We start from the raw sequence: 22,175 nt of genomic DNA on the forward strand, positions 1-22,175 counted from the left end.
AGATTGATTAAGAGATTCCCCTGTGAATTTAATATGGTTTGGTCCGTCACAGCTGGGACTATTTAAGACTGCAGTGTCAGCTGTGAAAGGGTGTGTTGTGTGGATGCTGAGTGGAAAATAAACTGCTGCTGTTCTCCACCTGACTCTGGTTCAAGACTCTGTCTCACTGAACAAAAACCCCAACCGCTAAAGGTCGTCCGTTGTGACATACAGCTTGAAACAGGTAAAAAGCCAAGGGGGTGAATACTTTTGCTAGGCACTGTAGGATACCTACAAACCCCGGCTGTGGTGCTTTGGACAGTCTTAGAGCAGAAATGAAGTCAGAATAATCTTTGACCAATGGTGAACAACGTGAACTGAAGGCCGTCTGTGTAAGGTGATGGCTTATAAACTCTATAGTGTAGAATCTACACTATATCTGCATCTCTCTGGCAGCATGGTATGCTCAAAAAGCATTGTACAACCTGTCTGTGTGATCACCTGTTTCCTGTCCTGATAATTGTAACAATTATCATTATTAAATACAGTTTGCAGACAAGAGTGAGAGGATAGTATTTTGCATTTCTTTTTTTGTTACATTTATTAGTTTACAGACTTATGAAAAAGAAGACTGGCTCTTCGTAACGATTACACATTGTTGTTTATTTTGTGTTTCAGATGTGGAGGCTTCTGGAGGAAAACAAGTTATTTATAAAAAAGTTGGAGACTCTGTGGAGATTTCCTCAAATTTACCAACTGAAGGAGTCAGCAGGGCAGCATGGAAATATGAAGACTCAATGGTTGCAGACCAACGTTTAGATGTTATAGGAAACTCTCCCTTTCAGGCCAGGGTGCAGTTCAATAATGTGAACTTTAGTTTAACAATAAGAGACCTGACCCTGCAAGATTCTGGTGATTTCAGTTTTACCTCATCAGCCAATGACAAACAAAGACCTACAGTCTTCATCACTCTGCAAGTTCACGGTAAGATGCTGGTTTTAATCCAAGCAACCAAAAACATTTGGGGAATGAAAAGTTGTGCAGAATTCATAAAGAACAGCTTTATTAAGAAATTTTTCTGTACGTGTAGAACATCTACAGAACAACACAAGACAAACAGCTTGGCTGAATTTATATCGTCTCCACTGACCAAATTAAAATGATCAGGGCTTGAGTGTAATGCCAAACACATTTTTTACTTTATAGCAAACAGGTGCATACAAAACACGCCTTTTATTTTTGGATGCTTTCTAGTCTTTAATCTGTATTATGACATAATTTGTTGATTAACTAAATTAAATCAAATCAAATATTTCTAAAGTGCTTTATAATCATAACAGCTGATCAAAGTGTTGTTCAGAATTTCAAACGCAAGTAAAAAACTGTATAAATATAATTTAGGGGGCTGTAACTCTCATGTGTCAAATGCCAATCTGAACAAATAGGTCTTTAGCCTGGCCTTGAGGAGGGACAGGGTGTTATTAATAATTGATTGATTATAAATGTATTTAATTCTACGATCTATAATAATGATGACCCTTTCTACAAAAATTGTGTTTTATTCATATTTTTCATGATGAAAGGAAGACCTGAGATATGCTGTAATTTACTGAAATGATACACACAGCAAGTTGGATCCCTAATATAAATGTAAATATATTAGTGTAAAGTTTTGGCCTCATTTCAGCTTTTTCCTCATTTTGTATTTTTATTTAAAACACTTTAATGGTTCAGATCACTCTCCTTCTCCCTCTGTTCTCATATCAGAGCCGATATCTAAGAAGCCCGACCTGAATGTTACCATCAGTGAGCCCGACTCAAAGGGAGTCTGTACGGTTCACCTGGAATGCAGAGCAGCTTCTCACAGCAATATCAGCTACACCTGGACTGTAGGAAAGCAAACCTATGGAGGTCAAAGGCTGGAACACAAAATCACTTTACAAGATGGAGACACAACATTCACCTGCACTGCCTCTAACGTCGTCAGTGAGATGTCAGCGTTAGAAACAGTGACGTGTAGAAACAACACCACACCCGTCTCTGATGAAGGTATGTTCAGAAACATCAATCATCATGGTTGCATGAACATGTTTGACTTGCTCTTGTATCAGTTTTATCATATATGAAGTGTTAGAGTTGCAAGTAATGAACAAAGTTAATAAGTATTTGAGTTCTGAGAAAAGGGGAGGTATTTATAATCCTTTAAATCATTAATTTAAATGCTGCAATCCATATTGCATTGAATGACATCACGTGAGTCCAGATAAAGATGTGCAGTCTGATAAATATCTTCACATTTATTTGAGACTTTTATACTTTTACTCACTGAACTTGCAAGATTCAAGAATCTTTATTATCATTGTGTTACCATAAAGAAGCTTTGTTGAGACACTGGCTAATTTTTTTTCTTGGCTTTTTTTTTTTTATCTTTGATTGCACCAGCACTACTTCCTCAGAAGATTAAAGCGTGCAAATAGTCCTTAGCATTTGATCAGTTCATGTTGGAGTCAAAAAGACCGCTAGCAGTACCTGCTAGACGATGCAGGTTACTGTGCGGTTGCATGAGTTTATTAGACGAGCCCTCACTGAGAAGTTAAAAAGTGTGCAAACAGTCATTATCAAAACATGAAATGTTCAAGTTGCCATATGTCAGCAGGACTGGAGATTTTAAATGCTGTTTTCTCCTGATAAAACTACTAGCCCTCTATTTGTGGCTGAATATACCAGCCTGCCTGCACATTGCTCTGTGCACACCATCTGAAATATGAACCATTATGGTGACCACATTGAGTGGTGAGGCTTTTCATTAGCAGACAGAGAAGTGAGTCACAACTGGTGGGAAGATGACAAAATCAAACTATATAGATCAATCCTGGATCACCTTCCAGGATGAGAAAGACCCTAAACATAGAGTCAGTTACAATAGAATGGCTTATAACAAAGGATCATGTATCTGAAACAGTCAAAGTCCAAACCTAAATCCAGGTGAGAAGATGCTGATGTTCTTCATCTAATCTGACTGAGCTGAGGCTATTTCTTGCAGGCCTAACTGCAGTGAAAGTTTGTTCTACCAATGGTGTAAACTTGGTTATTAGGTCAATTAGGGGGTGAATGCAATGAGTACATAAACACATTTAATAATTTCAGCTGGGGGGAAAAATTAAAACCACAAATCATTTTCTTTCCATTACACAATTATGCACAATTTTGTGTTCGGATTAATATTTTGTTACGCACTGTAGTTGTTTATCTGGCAACTGATGGATTTTAAAATTTATTTTAGCAAAGGTATCATGAGCTAGTGCTGGTAGGCAACAAGATCAGTAACCACTGTGACAAAGACATATGGGTAACACTTCCTTAACAACACCAACAATTTAAATACATGTGTTTTTAGCACTTGTTTTATCAAAACACTGCTGACTGTTCCCTTATGATTTTGAGTTTGTTGCCATATTGTTGCAGGGTCTAGCTCTGTCATATTTTGGGTTAGGCTGGCCATTGCAGTTCTGGTTATTCTATTCTTGGTCTCACTGCTTCATTTCACAAATACGAAGGGTAAGATATGGCTGTTTATTTTAATTATTATTATTTGGTCATGAATTCAAATGAAGAATTTATTTATTTTGCTTCTAACATCTTTCCACAGATTTACTTTGTACCAGGTTTGTACAGCTCTCTCTTGTTGTTTTCAAGTTTTACAACTTTTCAATTGAAAAAAACAATACCTACACAAAACTAAAACGTAACAAGTTGCTGCTAATAAGCATCTTTTTTTATTCCAGGGTTGAAGGTACTGCAACAGCTGACCAGGATCAGACTCAGCAACATCCCCTCAGCTCACCTCCTCCTGGTCAGTTTTCTACGTTGTTCGTTTTAACAAACTTCTTGGTTAAATATCATGAAAAAATAAATCCATATACTCACAAACTTTGAATTAGCCATGTATCTGTTTGCTTTAATTACTGATAGGTGATGAGTCGGTGTATGAAAAAATGAGAGGCTCCACAGATGCTGAACAAGGTACATTAGAGCTGCTGATACATTATAAAGACTGTTTGCCAGTTATGATTAAATATGCTGTCTGTCTATTTTAGGTGAACCTTCAGATGAAAACCTCTAAGAGTTGAAAACCTCTAAAAGTTCCCATCATGCAACAGGACGATGTTAAAGACAACAAGTGGACAAGATGAGCCCAGAAAATACATCAGAAGAGTTCATTTCAATGACTTCCTTGTCTTGTTATGGTGAATATATTAGTGTTCATGAATAAGGCTGCTTTCCATCAGCAGGCTCCTCATCCAAGTCACAACCCAAAATCATTCTTTTGGAATGAGGGATGAAAATTTAAGCACCTATGGAATACCTACACATAACGAGAAACTGCTTTTCTGTTTTAGAAAAGTTTATTTTAATCAATAGAATAATACGACAAACCACTGATCAGTAACAGAGTTGCTCGCCCTTGTTCTGACAGCAAAAACACTTAACACACGTGTCATTATAGCACAACATGCCGACTAAATGAATCGGTCAATGTAACAAGAAGGAGGAAGGAAACTCCATGGTTGTGTCAGGATCTCCATCTGAAAATGTCTAATTATAACTCCTACAGCTCCTGTTCTTTGACCTTTCCTGGGGTCAACAGTAAGAACACTGTCATGGAGAAAGAAAGGCGCTTCGCACTGCTGTGCCGAGTTCAGACAGCTTTCCGAAAGTGAACTACAAAGTAGGCACTCTTTTCCCCCTGGACATCTTCGCAAATTTCTGTGAGATGGGCTGTGCTTGTACATTAAGTCATTTAGGATAATAAATGGGAGAGCAACCAGTAACTCAGTCTCCATGCGGCATCCACTGGTGAAACACTGTTACTGCAACATCGTCATCAACCCCTTTAATGGTCAACCATGTAACATAAAACAAAATAGCTTTTCATCCCAATCAGACCAATATTTAAAGAACTACATATTCAACTTTTTATGGGAACACATCAGTGACAGTGACTGTCACATATTCAATATTTTTTTGCAATCACAATTGCCCTCTCTGGACTCCTTTCATTATTAGAGAGGTATAAAGTAGTGCTGTCAGTTAAACGCGTTATTAACGGCGTTAACGCAAACCCATTTTAACGCAGACAATTTTTTTGTCGCCGTTAATCGCGCGTCAAAACACACACACTGTTCCCTAATGTTTTTTCCCCCGCCGCGCTCTCCGGACTGTGTCTCTTTTACCCTCGGCGCTTTCTGTAGTTTCAAGAGTGCTAGAGACTGTAGCAAAACACACCCGCCCCGAAGGGTTTCTTTTACCCTCGGACACATGCGACTTTGGGCTTCTTTCTTCTAAAAGCGCTTCTAAATTTAGTATAAAGATATTTAAACATGCATATGAGCAAAATACGTAAATTGGAGACCTAGACCACCTATCATATTTTGTTTTTTACAGAATTACACTTTTTTTCTTTTTGGATGGCACATTTTAATGCTATAGCTAAAGCGATAATTATGCTGTTTTGCGTTCTATTTCATAACAGTGACACCAGTGGTATTGTGTAACTTTTGTGCTTTTATTTTATCCCATCAAGGTGCAATCTGTTTACACTGTCATACTGGCTGAATAAATCTACATGTTCTACAAAATGGCCTAGATTTTTACTTCCTCTCATCATCTCACCTAAATGACTAGCCCTGTTTGATCAGATAAAGAGTAACCAAGATATAAAATGTCTCTGCTCCACTGCCTTTCGTTTTCTTCTGTAATAGACCCCTTGCAACCACGTGACTCCGTTACCCAGAACCCCTTGCGTGGCGGCCATATTGGTTGGCACGCCATTTGACGAAATGACGAGTTCTCCGGGTATTTTTATTCTTTAGATAACGTATCACAAGATCGTTTTAAGAGTAAGTTGATGGTTGATGGTATCAGATTGCCAGATCCACACAGCAAAAGCCTGAAGGGACGGAGCGAGTCTGTGAAATGCTGGCCAAGGGTTTCGTACCGCGACATACAGCTACTTTATAAACACGCAGGCCAGTACGGACAAGAGAGCACGAAAGCCCCTGAAACCACTGGACGGCTACAATTATTTTATATCAGGAAAAAGGCTCCAGCAACGCCCGCGACGCCATGAGGGATTAAGCGGTCAGAAAATGGATGGATGGATGTTCAGACATGTTTGTGTAACAGCACAAAGCAGAGAGGAAGACCCGCCCGGTAGGTTAAAAAAACATCACTCACTACGGATTATTTTGGTGTTTTTGTCTTGTTAAAATGGGTGGAGGTGTCGGCGACATTGCAGCGTAAACACAGAAGTACTAGCGCCGTGAACGGGCGGAGGGGAGGTGGCGATCGCTACACGGGCCGGAGAGCCGCCTCCGCCGCCGCGGCTGCTGCCTCCGCCGCGGCTGCTGCCTCCGCCGCCGCTGTCTCCGCCGCCGGAGAGCTGCCGCTGTCTGCAGCGGCGGCTCTCCGGCCCGTGTAGCTTCAGACAGCGGCGGCTCTCCGGCCAGTGTAACGATCGCTACACGGGCCGGAGAAGCCGCTGTTGCTGCTTCAGACAGCGGCGGAGGGGAGGTAGCTATCGCTACACGGGCCGCTTCTCCGGCCCGTGTAGCGATAGCTACCTCCCCTCCGCCGCTATTTAAGTAGAACAATGACTAGAGCCGAATTAAGTTGTAATTTACCGGAGATGAAGTGTAGACTGCAAATTCTCTCGTAGTATGTTGGCTCCCCCAGTCCATTGGGAGGGTCTGCCTGCGCTCTTTTCATTGAAAATATCCAATTCTTTCTTCTTTCCTCATCCTTCGGTAAACGACAGAAACGTACATCCAACGATTTGGAATGCCTCTCTGTGCAACCGGGAGCACAACAAGTCGTAGGCATTGTTTAGATTCCAAAAATAAACTAACTAAAAGTACGCTCTAAATCACCCGTTTTGTCATGTAGTAGACGGGCTGTCAGGCTAGCCTGCCCACCAAGATGGAGGCGCGCACCCCCGATCACGTGACCGTGATGTCAGATGCAAGGGGTCTATTTGTGACAGAAGGTTACCCACTAGCAAAGCAGCCTCCAGTGATTTCTTTTCTTTCTTAAAACTGTTCCACTTCACCATAGTCCACTTTAATAAAATGGTTTTCAATATTAAATAGCATGGTGCTAAGAAATGTGGTGTTAGGGGGTCCAATAAACCAATCAAACATGGATGGGAAATAAACAGAATAACCAAATGTTATGCCTACAGTAATCCATTTGGATCTTAACATTTAACTGACAATAATTTGGAATGGAATCGAGTAGTTTGAGTAATACTTAAATTAGTTTTCACAGAAGCAGGAAAATTAAAACAACTACCCTTGCTTCAAACTATTCCCCTTATTTTTTTGCAACACAGTTCTACTTACTTTGTTCTTCTTACATAGCTTTTTGTTACTTTTTGTCACATATTGACAGAGGACGAGAGTATAATTAGGTTGGTAATCCCTATCACGATTGACTATTTAACACTCTCTAAATTCTAATCTGCAGAGGCCCCTGTCCAGAAGTGGTTTCTCAGACCTGAATGCTCACACAGGTCGGGGTACAGTTAGGATTTATTGGTTCAGTAATCCACAACAGATCTCGCCTAAAAGACAGTGACTCATGTATGTAACACCTGCTGTAGTTGGTGCATCTAAAAAAAAAAGATAAATGTTTATCAAAGCAGCGTGATAAAAACCAGTGATGCATTTTGTCTCCTTTAAAAATGGCAGACTATCATTTTCATCATGAATGAGAATCGACAGAAATATATCAACGACTACTATGATAGTTTAAGTGGTGACAAGCCATATTAGATTATGTTCAACAATTTGCCACAAATCATAGATTTCTTTCACCCTATTGGATGGTTTCCATCTCATAAAAAAAAAAACAAAGAAAATGATGTGTTTACCAGACTTAGATTTATTCAGCAATAATCAAAAATAATAACACTTTAGTAAGGAAATAAAAACACAGGCAACAACTAATTAATGTAATAAGGAATTATATTTATTTTTATCACTCAAAGGTGCAAATTTTAATCTTTTTAGGTAAAAAGAAACACAAGCCAAATACACAAAGATATCAAAGATGCTTAGTTTTTTACAAACAAACATCAACAGCTAAAGATCTATGTGTTCTGAATAAAAAAACAAATGTTCCAAATATTATGTTGACTAAAAATTTTACTTTTAGGAACATTTTAACCAGGAGTTTATAAGTCAGAAACATATTCATTTTGAGGAAATTATACATTTGGTGGTATTTTGGGTCCAATTCTTTATTTCATGAAGAATGTGAAGAATAATTCAAAGCAACTAAAATACACACTTTTCACACATATCAGAATTTCTCTAAGATCAAATTGTGAATTTGAAGGCAATGATGCTTCTTCTTATGGTGCACTGCATTTCTTCATTCATTAATGTTTCTGCACATGGTTCTCTACCTCAAAATGAGAGGCAAAATGAACTGGGGAAACATAACTATATTACACAGCTAATTTCTTTACCAAAATCTTTAACACAACTTAATTATTGAAAAAGAAGAAAAATCAACATGTTTTATGAAAATCCCAACAAACATTTTTACATTTTTTTATACATTTACCTTTAACAATCAAATATCCACTCAAACAATAGATTATGTTATTCATTTAAAGTAAACTTAAAATGTAGAAAAAATTGTTTAAACCTGTATAATGGTTCCTGATGAAAACATCATCTTAGAAAACACCATGAGACTGCAATAGTTTCATGTCAGCTTAATTATAATCAATCTTACAAAACACTAATAAACTAATAATTGGCATGCTGGCCCATCCAATTAACCCAAAACCTAAAATCTTAACCAAGAATCCAATACAAGGGCTGCATGTCACTTAAAAACTGACTTAAGAATAATAAAACAAAAAAAGAACTAGAGAGAAAGAAACAGCATGGTCTCTGGGTGGCATTGGGCCTTCAGGCTTCTTTTGGACTTTCCAACTTGCTAAGCTCTGGAAGGAGACAAAACACATATATTTGTCACATTCAAGCTCATCCATTAGAGTTCATGTTTTATCCTTGTCTAACTGAAAAACCTCATGTGATTTTGTTGTGCTATTATATGCCAATATAACGACATAAAGCAGTTTCCTTGGAACCTAAAAGGCTCTTTATTAAATATGACTCATTAAGATGGCATTGGTACACGTTTTGAAGCTTTTAGTCTAAGTGACTTTGATTTAAAATGAGCAATTTGCATTCTAGAAGGATTTATTGTTAACTGGATAACTTTGGGTGAAATCACAAGATAGAATGGGAGCGATACATCTATCTGAATCATGCAAATAAAGATCACATCATAAATAAAACATGACACACACCGACAAACAGCTTTTGCATATCGATACTAAAAATAATCATACGTGCCATTAAGAGGGCTGATTTAGGCTCAAAAACGTATGGTCAATGCTGATAATATTTTTTATATTTGCAGTTTTAGTCATTTTGTAGCAACTTTTTTTAGGTATATAAAGGAGACATCTTCCCGGAGTAATTTCACACCAACCATGCAGCAATTTCTACCCAGCTTAGGGATGTTTCCAACCCATTTTAGCAACCACAGAGTTGAAGTGATTTTCTAATCTTCTTATCCATTTTGTTTATATAGAAATGGGGTTATATTTCTGTCTCTATATCAATATCTACCAGGTTGGTTTCAACCAATGACGGAATCAAACGAAAAATAAGCAGCAGGTGTTGTGAGAAACCACAACAAAGTAAGCTAATCAAGGCACTTCTTACTCCTCTTTTTTAAAAGATGAAATTGTGTATTCTCACAAACCAAATGTGACAGCAGCAGCTACGCATGCGTCCTCCTGTGCTGCCATGTTTATGTTAGTTCGGCTGTGGGCTCACCAGCCCTTACTTTCAACGCGCCGATATGTCCCACCTTAAACTATGATACTGCAACCCGATTGGCCCAAACCGTTTTTTGGTTGAGACACAAACGGTTGAAGCTGGAGCGGTACAAGATGGATTCTCGTGTGTTTGTGAACACACAAATACCGCAAGAATTCAGCTTGCAGGTTAGAGATTTGGGCACTTAAAACTTATCCACAATTCTTAAAAACACTTAGCTACCAAAACTGAAATAAACTGATAGGAAATGGTGAAATATGGTTATCCTGGTATCAATGCCAGCAGGTTGCACGCGCAACATTGGGACATGAGATGGTGAAGGAAAGAATTGATCCAGAGCCATAATTCTTAATAACAGCAGAGGAGATAATGGACTATGTTTATTTATCTAAAGGGGGGGAAAAAAACACAGTTTTTAGTTTTAAATTCCTTTTAGCTCTTGTGTGAGCTATGTACTTATAAGGAAATGCTGATATCTGTAGTAACTAAATGAGCTGTGCTATCTTACCTCTGTCTGTTGTTTTAGTCTGGACGTTGAAGGCCACAGGACCTCTGATGGTGAATCCAAGGAAAAAGGAAACTTGCCGTTCTTTCCAGAGACTTCTTTGAAGATTGGCTTCTATTTCAATCTGCTTACTACCAATAGTAAGAAACAATGTGTAGTCCTTTACCTTCCCTTCAAACTTGAGCAGACATTCTTTGACCTCGTGATTTTTGAATATATTCTCTTTCTTCCAGTTGATGCAATCCGCATCAAATTGATTTTCATAGAATTTCTCAAGAACCTTTCTGTGAACAAGCCTGTCCAGATCTTGTCCTTTTCCAATAAAAAACAGAGGGAGAAGGTACCTTGATCTAAAGAAGTTTAGATATACATTTTCATAGGAGCTGCGCATTTCCTGAATTAGTTGGCTCAGGTCAAAGAGGCCATTGTCTTCGTTGTCTGTGGGCCAGCACAAGAGTAAGGCTAGCAGGTGCTGCTCAGGAGGAGCTTTGTGATCCAGACTTCTTCTCTGTTTGAGTCCTTGAATTAAATCTTCAGGAGAAGAGGAAAAGGTTTGATCCAAATTCTTGGACAAAACATAAGCCAGGATGAAGTTGGCCACATCTGAATCGGACTTTGTCGATGAGCATATTTTTTCCCACCATGTGGTTATATGCTTGAGCTGATTCCCAGTGTACTCTCTGTCCATACATGCAAGTACTCCCGCAGATGTTGCTGCAAGGTTATCCTGAAGCTTATGCATATACTGATCAACGTTTGGTTCGACTGGTAAAGGTGGAGAGTCCCCAATGTACTTCCTTTGACATTCAGAGGTATCTTTTGAAAGGTATCCAGGGTCATCTTTCTCCATGCTAGGCTTTGAATATGTCAGATATTCAACAAAAAACTCTGCCTTTTTCTCAACTTCTCCTTTAAGGCGGTTAACAAGATCATTGAAACTTTGATATGTGTCGTCTCCGAGTTGGTTCAGGACAGAGTCCAAGCTCACATTCTGTGTAAGAACTGCTTCCCAGATTTTGTTTTTCTTTACAAGCAAGTTATAGAGAAGATTGCAGAACTGTAGAAACCCAAACTGCCCTCTGCAATTGAACATACGTGAGGGTACCCTATTGTCACATGTCTGATGTTCTATTCTGGCAAGTCGCTCTTCATCTTTGAAAGCTTCAGTAGCCTTTTTGGCCACCTCCAAGAGTTTGCTTGGGTTGAAACCTTCCCCGCTGTTCTTGAGGTGGTTCTTGTGGACCTGACCCAAAGTATCAGCAATAAAGGAATTTTGGGGATCTCTGCTCTTTGCTTTATTTGCCCAGTGTTCTGCCGGAACATATGATTTTAGTTCTATGTAGTAGAACCGAGCAAGAGCTTGTGGGAAAAAGGGATTGCGAGGAAATATTTCTGATGCCACCTCTAAAAGCGATGCACTCTGATCATCGTCCTCGTTCTCTTGGATATCCAAAATTAGTTTAGAAAATCTTTCTTTGTCCTGCTCAACCTCTGAACCATATGGGGTTTTTTTTGTTTTAGGTTCTCTTTTGGTTAGCAGGTCTTTGATAAATCCAAGCAAACATGGTGGGAACTCTTCATGCTCCTTGTGCCTGGGAAACGTATTCAGGAATTCTTTTGCTATGTGGCTTCTTGTCACTCCCCTTTCAGCTAAGAGACTAATACAGCATTTTGCTAACAGTGAGTGAGCCATGCGGACCTTTCTCTCTGTTCTTTCATCTTGATGGAAGGTGACAATGAGGTCACTATAGGGATGCATTTCTTTTTCCATCGATATGTTCTCATGTGTGTTGTTTTCATGTTGGAGAAAGTCAAGACACTGAGACTCCAGCAGATAGGAACCCGACACATAAGCATTCAGTAAGGACAGAAAGGCAATAAGCCGGGCCTGCGGGGGCAGCTGTACAAGCCGGGCCTGCGGGGGCAGCTGTGAGTTTAAACGTGATCTAAATTCCTGGCAGGCTTTGTTGATGTAGTTTTGTGAGAAATTAGTTTGCATTATGTAAAAGCCATGGAGTCTTTTGTTGCCATAGTTTGCAGTGATCTCATTCTTTTTTTCAGTGAATCTTTGCTGCTCGTTCTCTGACAGATCTCTTCTTAGGAAAACATTTTCACTTTGTAGCAAGACATCCTTTCTCACACAACTTAGTAAAATTGCCACAGGCATATCCTCCTCTGTTTTGTTTATCTTTCGTTCCTTTATAGTCATCATAATGTTCTCTTGGAGCTTGTCAAGGATCTGTTCATCATTTAGTAACAGCAGTACGGTGTTCTGGTGACCTTTACTGCCTGCTATAAAAAGGTCGACCACTTCCTGTGCAACTTTTGTGGTGTCTGGGCTCGAGTCTGTAAGGACGGCACAGCGGAAGGTTTTCCTTAAATCCCACAACACCTGCATGGCCATTGTAGTCCCTCCGCTTCCTGGTTGGTGTAAAAGTTTCACAGCAGATATTACGGGGAGTTGTCTTTTCTCTTGAATTTGCTTCTTAAGATTTTCATATCCATCCCGTTTGACAAAAAGAGTCCCATTGCCAGATAATGCTGCCTGCTCATTAATGTGCAAGTCCAACCAGTTTGGTGGGGCCCCTCTGAAAAAGTTTTCCTTTCCAGTAGATGCTGGATCATGTCCTTCAAACTGATTGACATAAAATACATCTATTAGAGAAAAGAGATCCTTGATTTCTTTATCCACATATATTTTGAAGCCTGAAGCAGTAGACAAGGCTGATTCAGTTGCCATCTCAGAGTTTCAGTTTTCTGTGAAAACAAAAGAGAGATGCCAGTTTAAAAAAGTATGATAAGGTTTGTTGCTGTGATATAGTTCACAGAGTCACTGATAATTGGCAGCTGCACAATGTGTGTAAACCCTCAACTGTTTTGAGTGTTTTAGTGATATAATTTTGTCAATGGCATTAGCTAGGGAGGCTTTAAATCTCAAAGAATGCTGGTTATGTGCATTGAATCACAAAATAGGAAGCAGAAGAAAAACTACTCTATTGCCAAAAGTGTTGCCTCAACCCTCCAAATCATTGAATAAAGCTGTTCCTAGCACCTCCTTGGCCACAAGTGTATAATTCAGACTGATTGTAGAAATATTCATGAAAGGATGGTTCTTTGAAGGAAGAGTCAGAAACCTCCACATTTTGAGCCAGACACTGAGTTGCACTTTAAATCCATATTTAAAACAAAAACACGAATGCAGACAAGAAACCTCTGCAGGAACATGCTGGTAACAAGCAGGAAGCAGTAAGAGCAGTCTGCTCATTACAGAGGTATCAGTCAGAATGGCTAAGAGATCAAGGGGCATGCGAGGGCCATACACAGAGGATCAGTGGTGGGCAGACAAATTCAAAATGTTAGACAAGGCTCGAAGGTAGGGGCTCAGAACCAGGGTCATTGTCCAGAAACCAGAAGCTTTGTAGAAATCAGAGAAGGCTAGGACAAGGTGAGGTAGGAAAACCCAGGAGACAGGACAAGGTCATAACATGAAGCTGCGTGTGTGTGTGTGTGTGTGTGTGCGTGTGTGTGTGTGTGTGTACACTTGCAGCTTTGCGAGAAAAAATTTTGCGCATTCTGCTTGTAATGTGAAGACTTTCATATAAAGTGAGGACATTATTTTGTTCCTCACTTTTTTGGGCTTGGGATTAGTTTTAAGTCTAAGATGTCAATTAGGTTTAGGTTAGGGTTAGATTTGGGCCATAGAAAAGGTTAAAAATGAGTGGAAGTCAATGGAAGTCAAGGCATAATCCTCAGGAAGTAGTTAAAACGTGGACAGTGATAATCTGGTTAATCAAAAAGCCTTTCTTATGTCTCAGACATTTTTGTAGAGGTGTAAGAAAGGTGCTTCCCCAGTATAATGTTATATGCAGTGGACTGCAAAAGTATTCATACCTCTTGAAGTTTCCCCACATATTGTGACATTAGAACCACAAACATAAATATATTTTTATTAGAATTGTATGTGAAAGTCCAGCAAGGGTGGTATACAACTGTTAAGTAGAGAGACAATTATACATTATTTCTTTTCTTTTCTTTTTTTTATAAAAAAACTGTAAAGGTCATTGAGCAAAAGTATTCAGTCCCCCTGAGTCAATATTTTGTGGAACCACCTTTTGCTGCAATTCCAGCTGTAAGTTTTTTAGAGTACGTCTCTACCAGCTTTGGACATCTAGTGACTGAAACTTTTGCCCATTCTTCTTTGCATAGCAGCTCAAGCTCAGCCAGATTAGATGGAGAGTGTTTGTGAACAGCGGTTTTCAGATCTTGCTACAGATTCTCGATTGGGTTTAGATCTGGACTTTGACTGGACCATTCTAACACATGAATATGTTTTATTTGAATAGATATGTAACATTATTAATATATAACATCTCTCAGTAAATTATTGCTGATAAATGTATTAAAGTTATTTGGTTAAAAGCTTATTAAGATGTAAGATGGGGGAACCTATGTTTTGTTCCACATGCCATGTTGCTGCTCATGGGAAAAGATTTATTGAAATGCTTAGAGAGCCACATGGAGCCTTGAATTGGACATGTCTACTAGAGATTGGTCATAAGAAATATTCCCAGAAGAAGAAAAGGGTGCTTTTAGTGTTCTTATTTATATTCTTCTGTATTTTCCGTGAGCTGATTTAAGTTTGTTTTTTCCTTCTTAGTTCTGATGGCATTTATTTTTGACACTGTGAGGCATGTAAATACATCTTGTCTGAAGTAAATGTCTGTTGAAACTGAACAATGATGTTGAACCTTGATTAAACTCAGGAGGAGAAACAAACGGCTTTCTTCTTACCCCTCTTCCATAAAGACCACATCTGTGCAGCGTATCACTAATAGTTGTCCTGTGGACAGATTCCTCCACCTGAGCTGTGGATCTCTGCAGTCCACCCAGAGTCACCATGGGCCTCTTGGCTGTATCTCTGCTCAGTGCTCTCCTTGTTCGGTCAGTAAGATTAGGTGGACGGTCTCGTCTTGGTAGGTTTACAGTTGTGCTATACTGGCTCCATTTCCTGATGATGGATTGATCACCGATCCATGAGATGTTCAAAGCTTGGGAAATTTTCTCCACAACGTTATCCCTGATATGTCTGGTGTGTTCCTTGAACTTCATGATGCTCTTTGCTCCCCAATATTCTCTTCACCAACATAAAGGCAGCCACAGAGCAGCTGTATTTATACTGAGATTAGATTACACACAGGTGGACTCTATTCAGTCATTAGCAACCATCAGGCAACTTCTGGAGGCATCTGGTTGCACTCAGAGAAAAGGGGGCTGAATACTTTTGCACGGCACACTTTTCTGTTTTTATTTTAAAATTTATTTTAAATCATGTGTAATTTTCTCTCTATTTAACAATTGTATACCACTTTGTGTTGGTCTTTCACAAAATATTCCAATAAAATATATTTATGTTTGTGGTGGTTGTAATGTGACAAAATGTGGAAATGTTCAAGGGTATGAATACTTTTGCAAGTCACTGTATAAAGGTATATCAAACCGTAATAAAGTGTAAGCAAATGGTCAACAGTAATCACTAGCTCTCTTTTGATCCTATTTATGTATTTTCGTTCAAGCCCAATAAATATGATCTTTGTTGCTGATGTTTGAGGATTTTTGGGGAAGGCCTATGGCTATGTTTTCAATAACAGTTTTTAGACATTTCCCAAAATTTTACTTTTTTACCACTGAAAATTAGCAAATTAGATTTTTTTTTCTACATTTAAATGTAATTTGTTCAAACAGAACCATGAAGCATAGGCACACAAAAAACAGCATCCCTCAGAAGTGAATAAAAATCCTAAGAACCATGGTTGTAATATTAGCAGACATGAACTGGGAGGCAATTTCTGAAATTTGATCAATTATTTATATAAATAAGAAAAAGCAATGCCCCAACAATCATGCCTTGAGGAAATATACACAGCATTTTCACTTTCCTAGAATTTTCCCCTACAGCACACAAATTGCTACGTGTTTTTCAGCCCTGCCACATTTACTCAAATTAAACATTTGTAGGTCACTGACCGTTACAGTGGAACAGGGGAAAAAATCCAGCTTTTTGTCAAATGTGCTTGAGTCTTTGCTGCTTCCTAAGGAAGAAAGACAAATAAAGCTAACACATTAATGACAAACAAAACCAAATGTACAGGTTACAGGGTTTGTTAATGTTGTTTTAACATCTGTTACATGTCCTCATTGAGATTTTATATTAATACTTGTGGAGAGTACACATTACGACTACATGTGGATGTCTTGCTGAAACTGATACATTTATTTAAAATCCCAGCAGTTTTATTAAAGCTTTTAATACAGTAACCCACATAAAAGACCCCTTTCACACTTAAAATTATTCATTTTCTTTTATTACTTTGTTGAAATATTGGATGTTTAATGTCTGGTAGAGTAGGTAAAAAAGAAAATAAAGAAATTAAGAGATTGTTGCCCATGGTGCAAAAGGTTTTTGACCTCACTAATCTTGAGGATAAATTATTTCCCAGGGCACACTGAAAGGTGAGAGAGGAATATTTTATGATAAGCTATATAGTCTTATGATCCAATTATTCAAGCCTATGTAAAATTATTATACTCTATTTGGTCGCTGCAACAAATCAGTAATTAAATTATTAGTGATTGCATCCCTGTTAGAACACATGTTGTCATACCAAACCTGTAATGTTGTTATTTTCAGAGGGAGAGTGAATAAAAAAAACGATAAAAAAGAAAAGACAAGAGTCATCTGGAAACAGACATCAAGCATTGAGTGCACTGAAATATTCTCAGCAGAGGAAAATGCAAAGCTGCATTCAATTTACTGAGTTTCAACCAAGCACAACAAACAGTTCACTTAAAGACCAGTTAATCTTAAAACTGCGCTCTAAAATATCTCAGAAGCACTGCCTATGAACATAAAGATTACGTATTTCAACGTAATTTAAATAGCTTTTTTAAAAATTCTTCCCATTCAAGACACTTAAAGTTGATGTTACATCAATCTGGACCAAAGTCATGGTGTGGAAAATGCAGGCTGAATTGCGTAATTTGGATTATAAAAACATTGTACATCATTGAATTTGGTAATTTGTGCATTTAATTTAAAACAAATATCCAAACACTAAAATGTCAAATCCGTGTATCCTTACCCTGAAATTTACAACTAACCATCTTTAATAGGTGTATGATAATAGGCTCAATAAATTTGGGTTATCTTTCTCTAGAACTCTCAAAATTGATTGCATAAAATATCTGATTTCAAAAAAGTCTGCAGAATGAGCTTGCTTTGTAACACATGCAATTATGAGATGAAATGTAAACAGCGAGCACAGGAAATCTGATTCGAACCGTTAAAGATAAAGTTTGAGAACCCCAGGACTATATAAACTTTCCTATTTACTCAAAAACAGACAGATGAGCACACGGAATCAAATCTTACCTGTTAGAGTGCAGCAGGTGTGCATATGACTAAACAGTCAGGCGAGGCTATTTATTTCCAACATTAACAGGACCTGCCCCATGCTTTCATTACATTCTTCCTGAACATGCTATGAGTTTCTCTTTGAGTGACGTTCTTTGTTCCTTCCCATTAACATTCCTAGTGCCTTATTAGATCAAACCTGAAAAACCAGATGCTACCTAGTCTAAGTTGTGTTTTAGAAGTCATGGTTTGGTTATGCGTTCTTGTAAAAGGCCACATTAAAAGAAAACTTGTTCCAGATTTCTATTAAAAAAAAATATATATATATATATATATATATATATATATATATATGATACCTTTTATCCATCCATTTTCTAACATGCTGGCTGCATCATTTTACTGTCATTTTTTCAGTAAATTAGAATATTTTACAATGAGACTCATTTTGCAGATTAAAAATTCCTTTAGAAAAGAACAACCGTTAAGCATAATTTTGTCATGATATTTTTCTGGGATGAACAGGGACACAGCACGCACACACAGAGCTAGTTCTTAAAGGTGAGTTTATTGAACAGTGTAGAAGATGGATGATGATGGAACCCAGAGTCTTTCAACAGACGGAGGTGTAGGGTGCAGAAACTGGCCGGCAGGAGGAGTGCCGAGGACTTGAGACCAGAACATCAGAGCCGAGGACTTGTGAGCAGGGGTCCGTTCTTCGTACGTTGCTTAAAACATCCAAGATCAAATGAGACATCCAAGATGATTTCATCCGGCTAATCCTGATCCGGCTAATTGGGTTCTTCGAACACACCTGTTGTTTACGATTAGTATGGCTGGATTGAGTTATCTGAGATAACTGCGTGTTCATGCGTTTGTTTAAAAGGGGAAATGTATCGATAGTAGAAACATTGATCAGCAACGCTGCTATTGGCTGTTCAGCATGAACAAAGAACGCCCACAGTTTCTCTCCCAAGCAGAACACAAGCTTTTAATGGAAGGTTATGCCGAATTTGAGTCATTAATTAAAACGACAGGGAACACCTCAAAGTCTGCTAAAACCAGGAGAGAAGGCTGGCAAAAAGTAGCTGACAAATTAATGTGTAAATACTGTCCATGGTAGATGTTTCTATCACTTTCTACAGTATTAATTTTTGCATTTTAATAATCTCATATTTACTTTGTTGTTTTATATCAGAGCCTCCACAGGACCCACTAGAACATGGGGACAAGTAAAAGTGAAATACAAGAATATTCTACAAAATGGTAGTCTTTAATTATTATACTTTATTTTAAAAAGGCACTTGTTATGTCAAGAGATCCACATTTCAGTGTCATTCCTTAGACACGGGAAGTAAAGGACACGTGCAAACTGGGAATTTTAACAAAAAAAAAAAAAACAATCTTTATCCATAAAAAATGAAAATCTTCCTTTTCCAAGTCATCCACAGTTTACACGGTAAAACTGTATTGCTCTGTGTCTAGATAATCCAACCATAGTTTTTTCTAATACAATATACGGCTCGACAGGAAGCAAGCCTTTCAAAGTAAAACTAACCTTCACAATAAAATGGCCCGAACAAATCTTCTTACTGAATAGGATAAAAATAAAAAGCAAACCACCATACAAATAACTTAAAATTTTAGATTTATGGCTTCAACATCACTTTTTCCTCTTTAAAAGCCACTGTTAAATGATGTGTTTGTCTGTTTATAACAGCCACCAAGAAAAATCTCTACACTGTCGCGCTGCTCTAAAGGATCCTGTATATTGCGCAATACGCGATTAATTCGAAAAACTCTGCAAATTATTCTTGCACCTTCCGCAACAGGTTGCAGTCGTAAAAATAGACATGGCTACGACAGACTTCCTATCTCCTCCGCTTATACAGCTGTGATCTAATCTTGTTTACATGAAATAAGCCTGCTCTGGAGCAGGCTCAAACTGGCGCACTTGTTGCTATGACAACAAGTGCAGGAAGTCTTTCGAAGAACCAAACGATCCAAGATCATGCCAAATCGTCAACAATGAAATCCAGCTAACTGAGTTAGCGACGTACGAAGAACGGACCCCAGGACGAACATCAGGAGTTGAGAACTTGTGAGTAGGACGGAACAGTGTCTTGGGTGAGGCTGGGCAGAAACAAAACTAAAGTAAAAGTCTTCTGGCTGACTTGAACAAAAACAAAACTGAAGTAAACGTCTTCTGGCTGACTGGAACAAAAACAAAACTGAAGTAAACGTCTTCTGGCTGACTGGAACAAAAACAAAACTGAAGTAAACGTCTTCTGGCTGACTGGAACAAAAACAAAACTGAAGTAAACGTCTTCTGGCTGACTGGAACAAAAACAAAACTGAAGTAAAAGTCTTCTGGCTGACTGGAACGAAAACAACTGCGCTGACACAAGGTTCTGGCAGAAACTGAGCAGGAGTGAACACTACGGACCAGCAACGAGAACAGAATGAAGTGAGTATAAATGGAGGAGATAACAGGTGGAGACAGATCAGTGATGATTGCAGCCTGACAGGTGAAACCAATCAGGCTGCGCAGGGAAGAGAGAGAGGAAGGGAGGGTCAGCATGCAGCCCACAAGCTGCATCCTGACAAATTTAAATTAAGACTTCACTCCTGTATTAAACTTTTTCTTTTTATTGGTCTGATGTAATAATCTAATCTTAAATGTCACATTCTCATTAGCTGTAGGCAGAAAAGCATAATAAATAAAAGTAATAAAGGCTTGAAAGCATCAATCTGAGGGGAATTAATCCAAATAAAATGTGTTTCACTGTAAAATGTGTTACTGAAATAAATAAACTTTTCAACAAAAATATAATTTAGTAGATGTTATTAGATGGATCTGTAGCAACATATTTACAGTAACTGAACAATGCTATTACCAACCTTAACAGAACACAACCGATACTTTGGATACTTTCCTGATGAATATGATGGGAGTCTCTCTTTGATTGACATTGTACTTTGTTCCCTTCCGTTAACATTTCTGCTCCGTTAGTTGCTCACTTAAGTTGTTTTTCTTCTGAAATTATGTCTAGATTTCGAAGTAAAGAATACTATATATATATATATATATATATATATATATATATATATATATATATATATATATATATATGTGCAACACTCTGCCTTCTTTTAGCCCATTGATTAACTTTGTCAGCTCACATCGTTTTCTACAAATCAGATATTAACAAGGCAGTGAGACTCACACAAAGCCACGTGAGAAGAGCTGTCTGCTTAGTAGAGTTAGAATAAAAGGAGAACACAGACCATAGGTTGAGATTAAGACTGATTATTATAGAGTCTGTCCCATTTTTAATATCCTCAGTATTGCAGAAATGCCCTGTAGATGGCAGCAATGCTGTTTCCCTATTTTGGACATGATTAATCTATCCTTAATAAATGAATATGTACCACAGGTTTTTAAAGTAGCTGTTATTAAACCTTTACTTAAGAAACCTTCTCTTGATCAAGATGAGTTAGTAAACTACATACCTATATCTAATCTTCTCTTCTTATCTAAAATTCTTGAGAAAGTAGTTGCTAATCAACTTTGTGAACATTTACAAAGCAATGACCTACTTGAGGAGTTTCAGTCAGGCTTCAGAGCTCATCATAGCACTGAAACAGCTCTGGTGAAGGTCACTAATGATATTCTCATGGCCTCAGATAATGGACTTGTGTCTATACTTGTCAGATCTCAGTGCTGCAAGGGGAAAGCATTAGGCTGGTTTAAATCTTATCTGTCGGACAGATTCCAGTTTGTTCATGTTAATAATAAATCTTCCTCAAACTCTAGGGTCACCTGTGGAGTACCACAGGGTTCTGTCTTTGGACCAATTCTCTTTACTATATATATATGCTTCCGATCGGCAAAATTATCAGACAGCATGGGATTAATTTCCACTGTTATGCTGATGACACTCAGCTATATTTATCCATAAATCCTGATGAACCCCCTGTAACCCCCAGTCGGTCGAGGCAGATGACCGTTCATACTGAGCCCGGTTCTGCCGGAGGTTTTCCTTCCCGTTAATGGGGAGTTTTTCTTCCCACTGTCGCTTCATGCTTGCTCAGTATGAAGGATTGCAGCAAAGCCATGTACAATGCAGACGACTCTCCCTGAGTGAATGCTGCTTGTCGGGACTTTGATGCAATCAACTGGTTTCCTTATATAGGAAATGTTTGACCAATCTGTATAATCTGACCCAATCTGTATAATATGATTGAACTTGACATTGTAAAGTGCCTTGAGATGACATGTTTCATGATTTGGCGCTATATAAATAAAATTGAATTGAATTGAATTTAAATAGGGGGACCACCACCCCAGTCTGCC

General features: G+C 38.3%; 2 protein-coding genes across 2 annotated transcripts; one reads left to right on the forward strand and one right to left on the reverse strand.

The window, feature by feature from the left end:
- The first annotated feature begins 379 nt into the window (after positions 1–379).
- LOC118565908 lies at positions 380–5,091 on the forward strand. The gene is made up of 9 exons (XM_036146985.1): positions 380–439; positions 528–540; positions 658–963; positions 1,747–2,028; positions 3,445–3,537; positions 3,629–3,644; positions 3,765–3,832; positions 3,952–4,002; positions 4,077–5,091. The coding sequence occupies exons 1-9, from the start codon at positions 380–382 to the stop codon at positions 4,100–4,102; spliced, it is 915 nt and encodes a 304-aa protein (XP_036002878.1). The 3' UTR covers positions 4,103–5,091.
- A 3,830-nt stretch (positions 5,092–8,921) lies between these two features.
- On the reverse strand, positions 8,922–14,575 carry LOC118565909 (sterile alpha motif domain-containing protein 9-like). Its single transcript, XM_036146986.1, has 3 exons — positions 14,563–14,575; positions 10,411–12,828; positions 8,922–8,995 (listed from the first exon to the last, which is right to left on the reverse strand). Exons 1-3 carry the CDS (start codon positions 14,573–14,575, stop codon positions 8,961–8,963), a joined length of 2,466 nt encoding a protein of 821 aa, XP_036002879.1. The 3' UTR covers positions 8,922–8,960.
- Positions 14,576–22,175: the final 7,600 nt, after the last annotated feature.

The sequence above is a fragment of the Fundulus heteroclitus genome, chromosome 14 (genome assembly GCF_011125445.2).
Source record: "Fundulus heteroclitus isolate FHET01 chromosome 14, MU-UCD_Fhet_4.1, whole genome shotgun sequence".
NCBI classification, from domain to species: domain Eukaryota; kingdom Metazoa; phylum Chordata; class Actinopteri; order Cyprinodontiformes; family Fundulidae; genus Fundulus; species Fundulus heteroclitus.

What these genes read in the sequence shown, in the direction of transcription:
- LOC118565908 (XM_036146985.1), top strand. Translation starts at nt 380, where the DNA reads ATGGCTTATAAACTCTATAGTGTAGAATCTACACTATATCTGCATCTC. An exon ending in CATCACTCTGCAAGTTCACG is followed by an intron (nt 964 to 1,746) that starts GTAAGATGCTGG and finishes TTCTCATATCAG; the next exon opens with AGCCGATATCTAAGAAGCCC. An exon ending in CCTCAGCTCACCTCCTCCTG is followed by an intron (nt 3,833 to 3,951) that starts GTCAGTTTTCTA and finishes AATTACTGATAG; the next exon opens with GTGATGAGTCGGTGTATGAA.
- LOC118565909 (XM_036146986.1), bottom strand. An exon ending in GACTAAAACAACAGACAGAG is followed by an intron (nt 8,996 to 10,410) that starts GTAAGATAGCAC and finishes GTCTCCTTCCAG; the next exon opens with AGCTTAGCAAGTTGGAAAGT.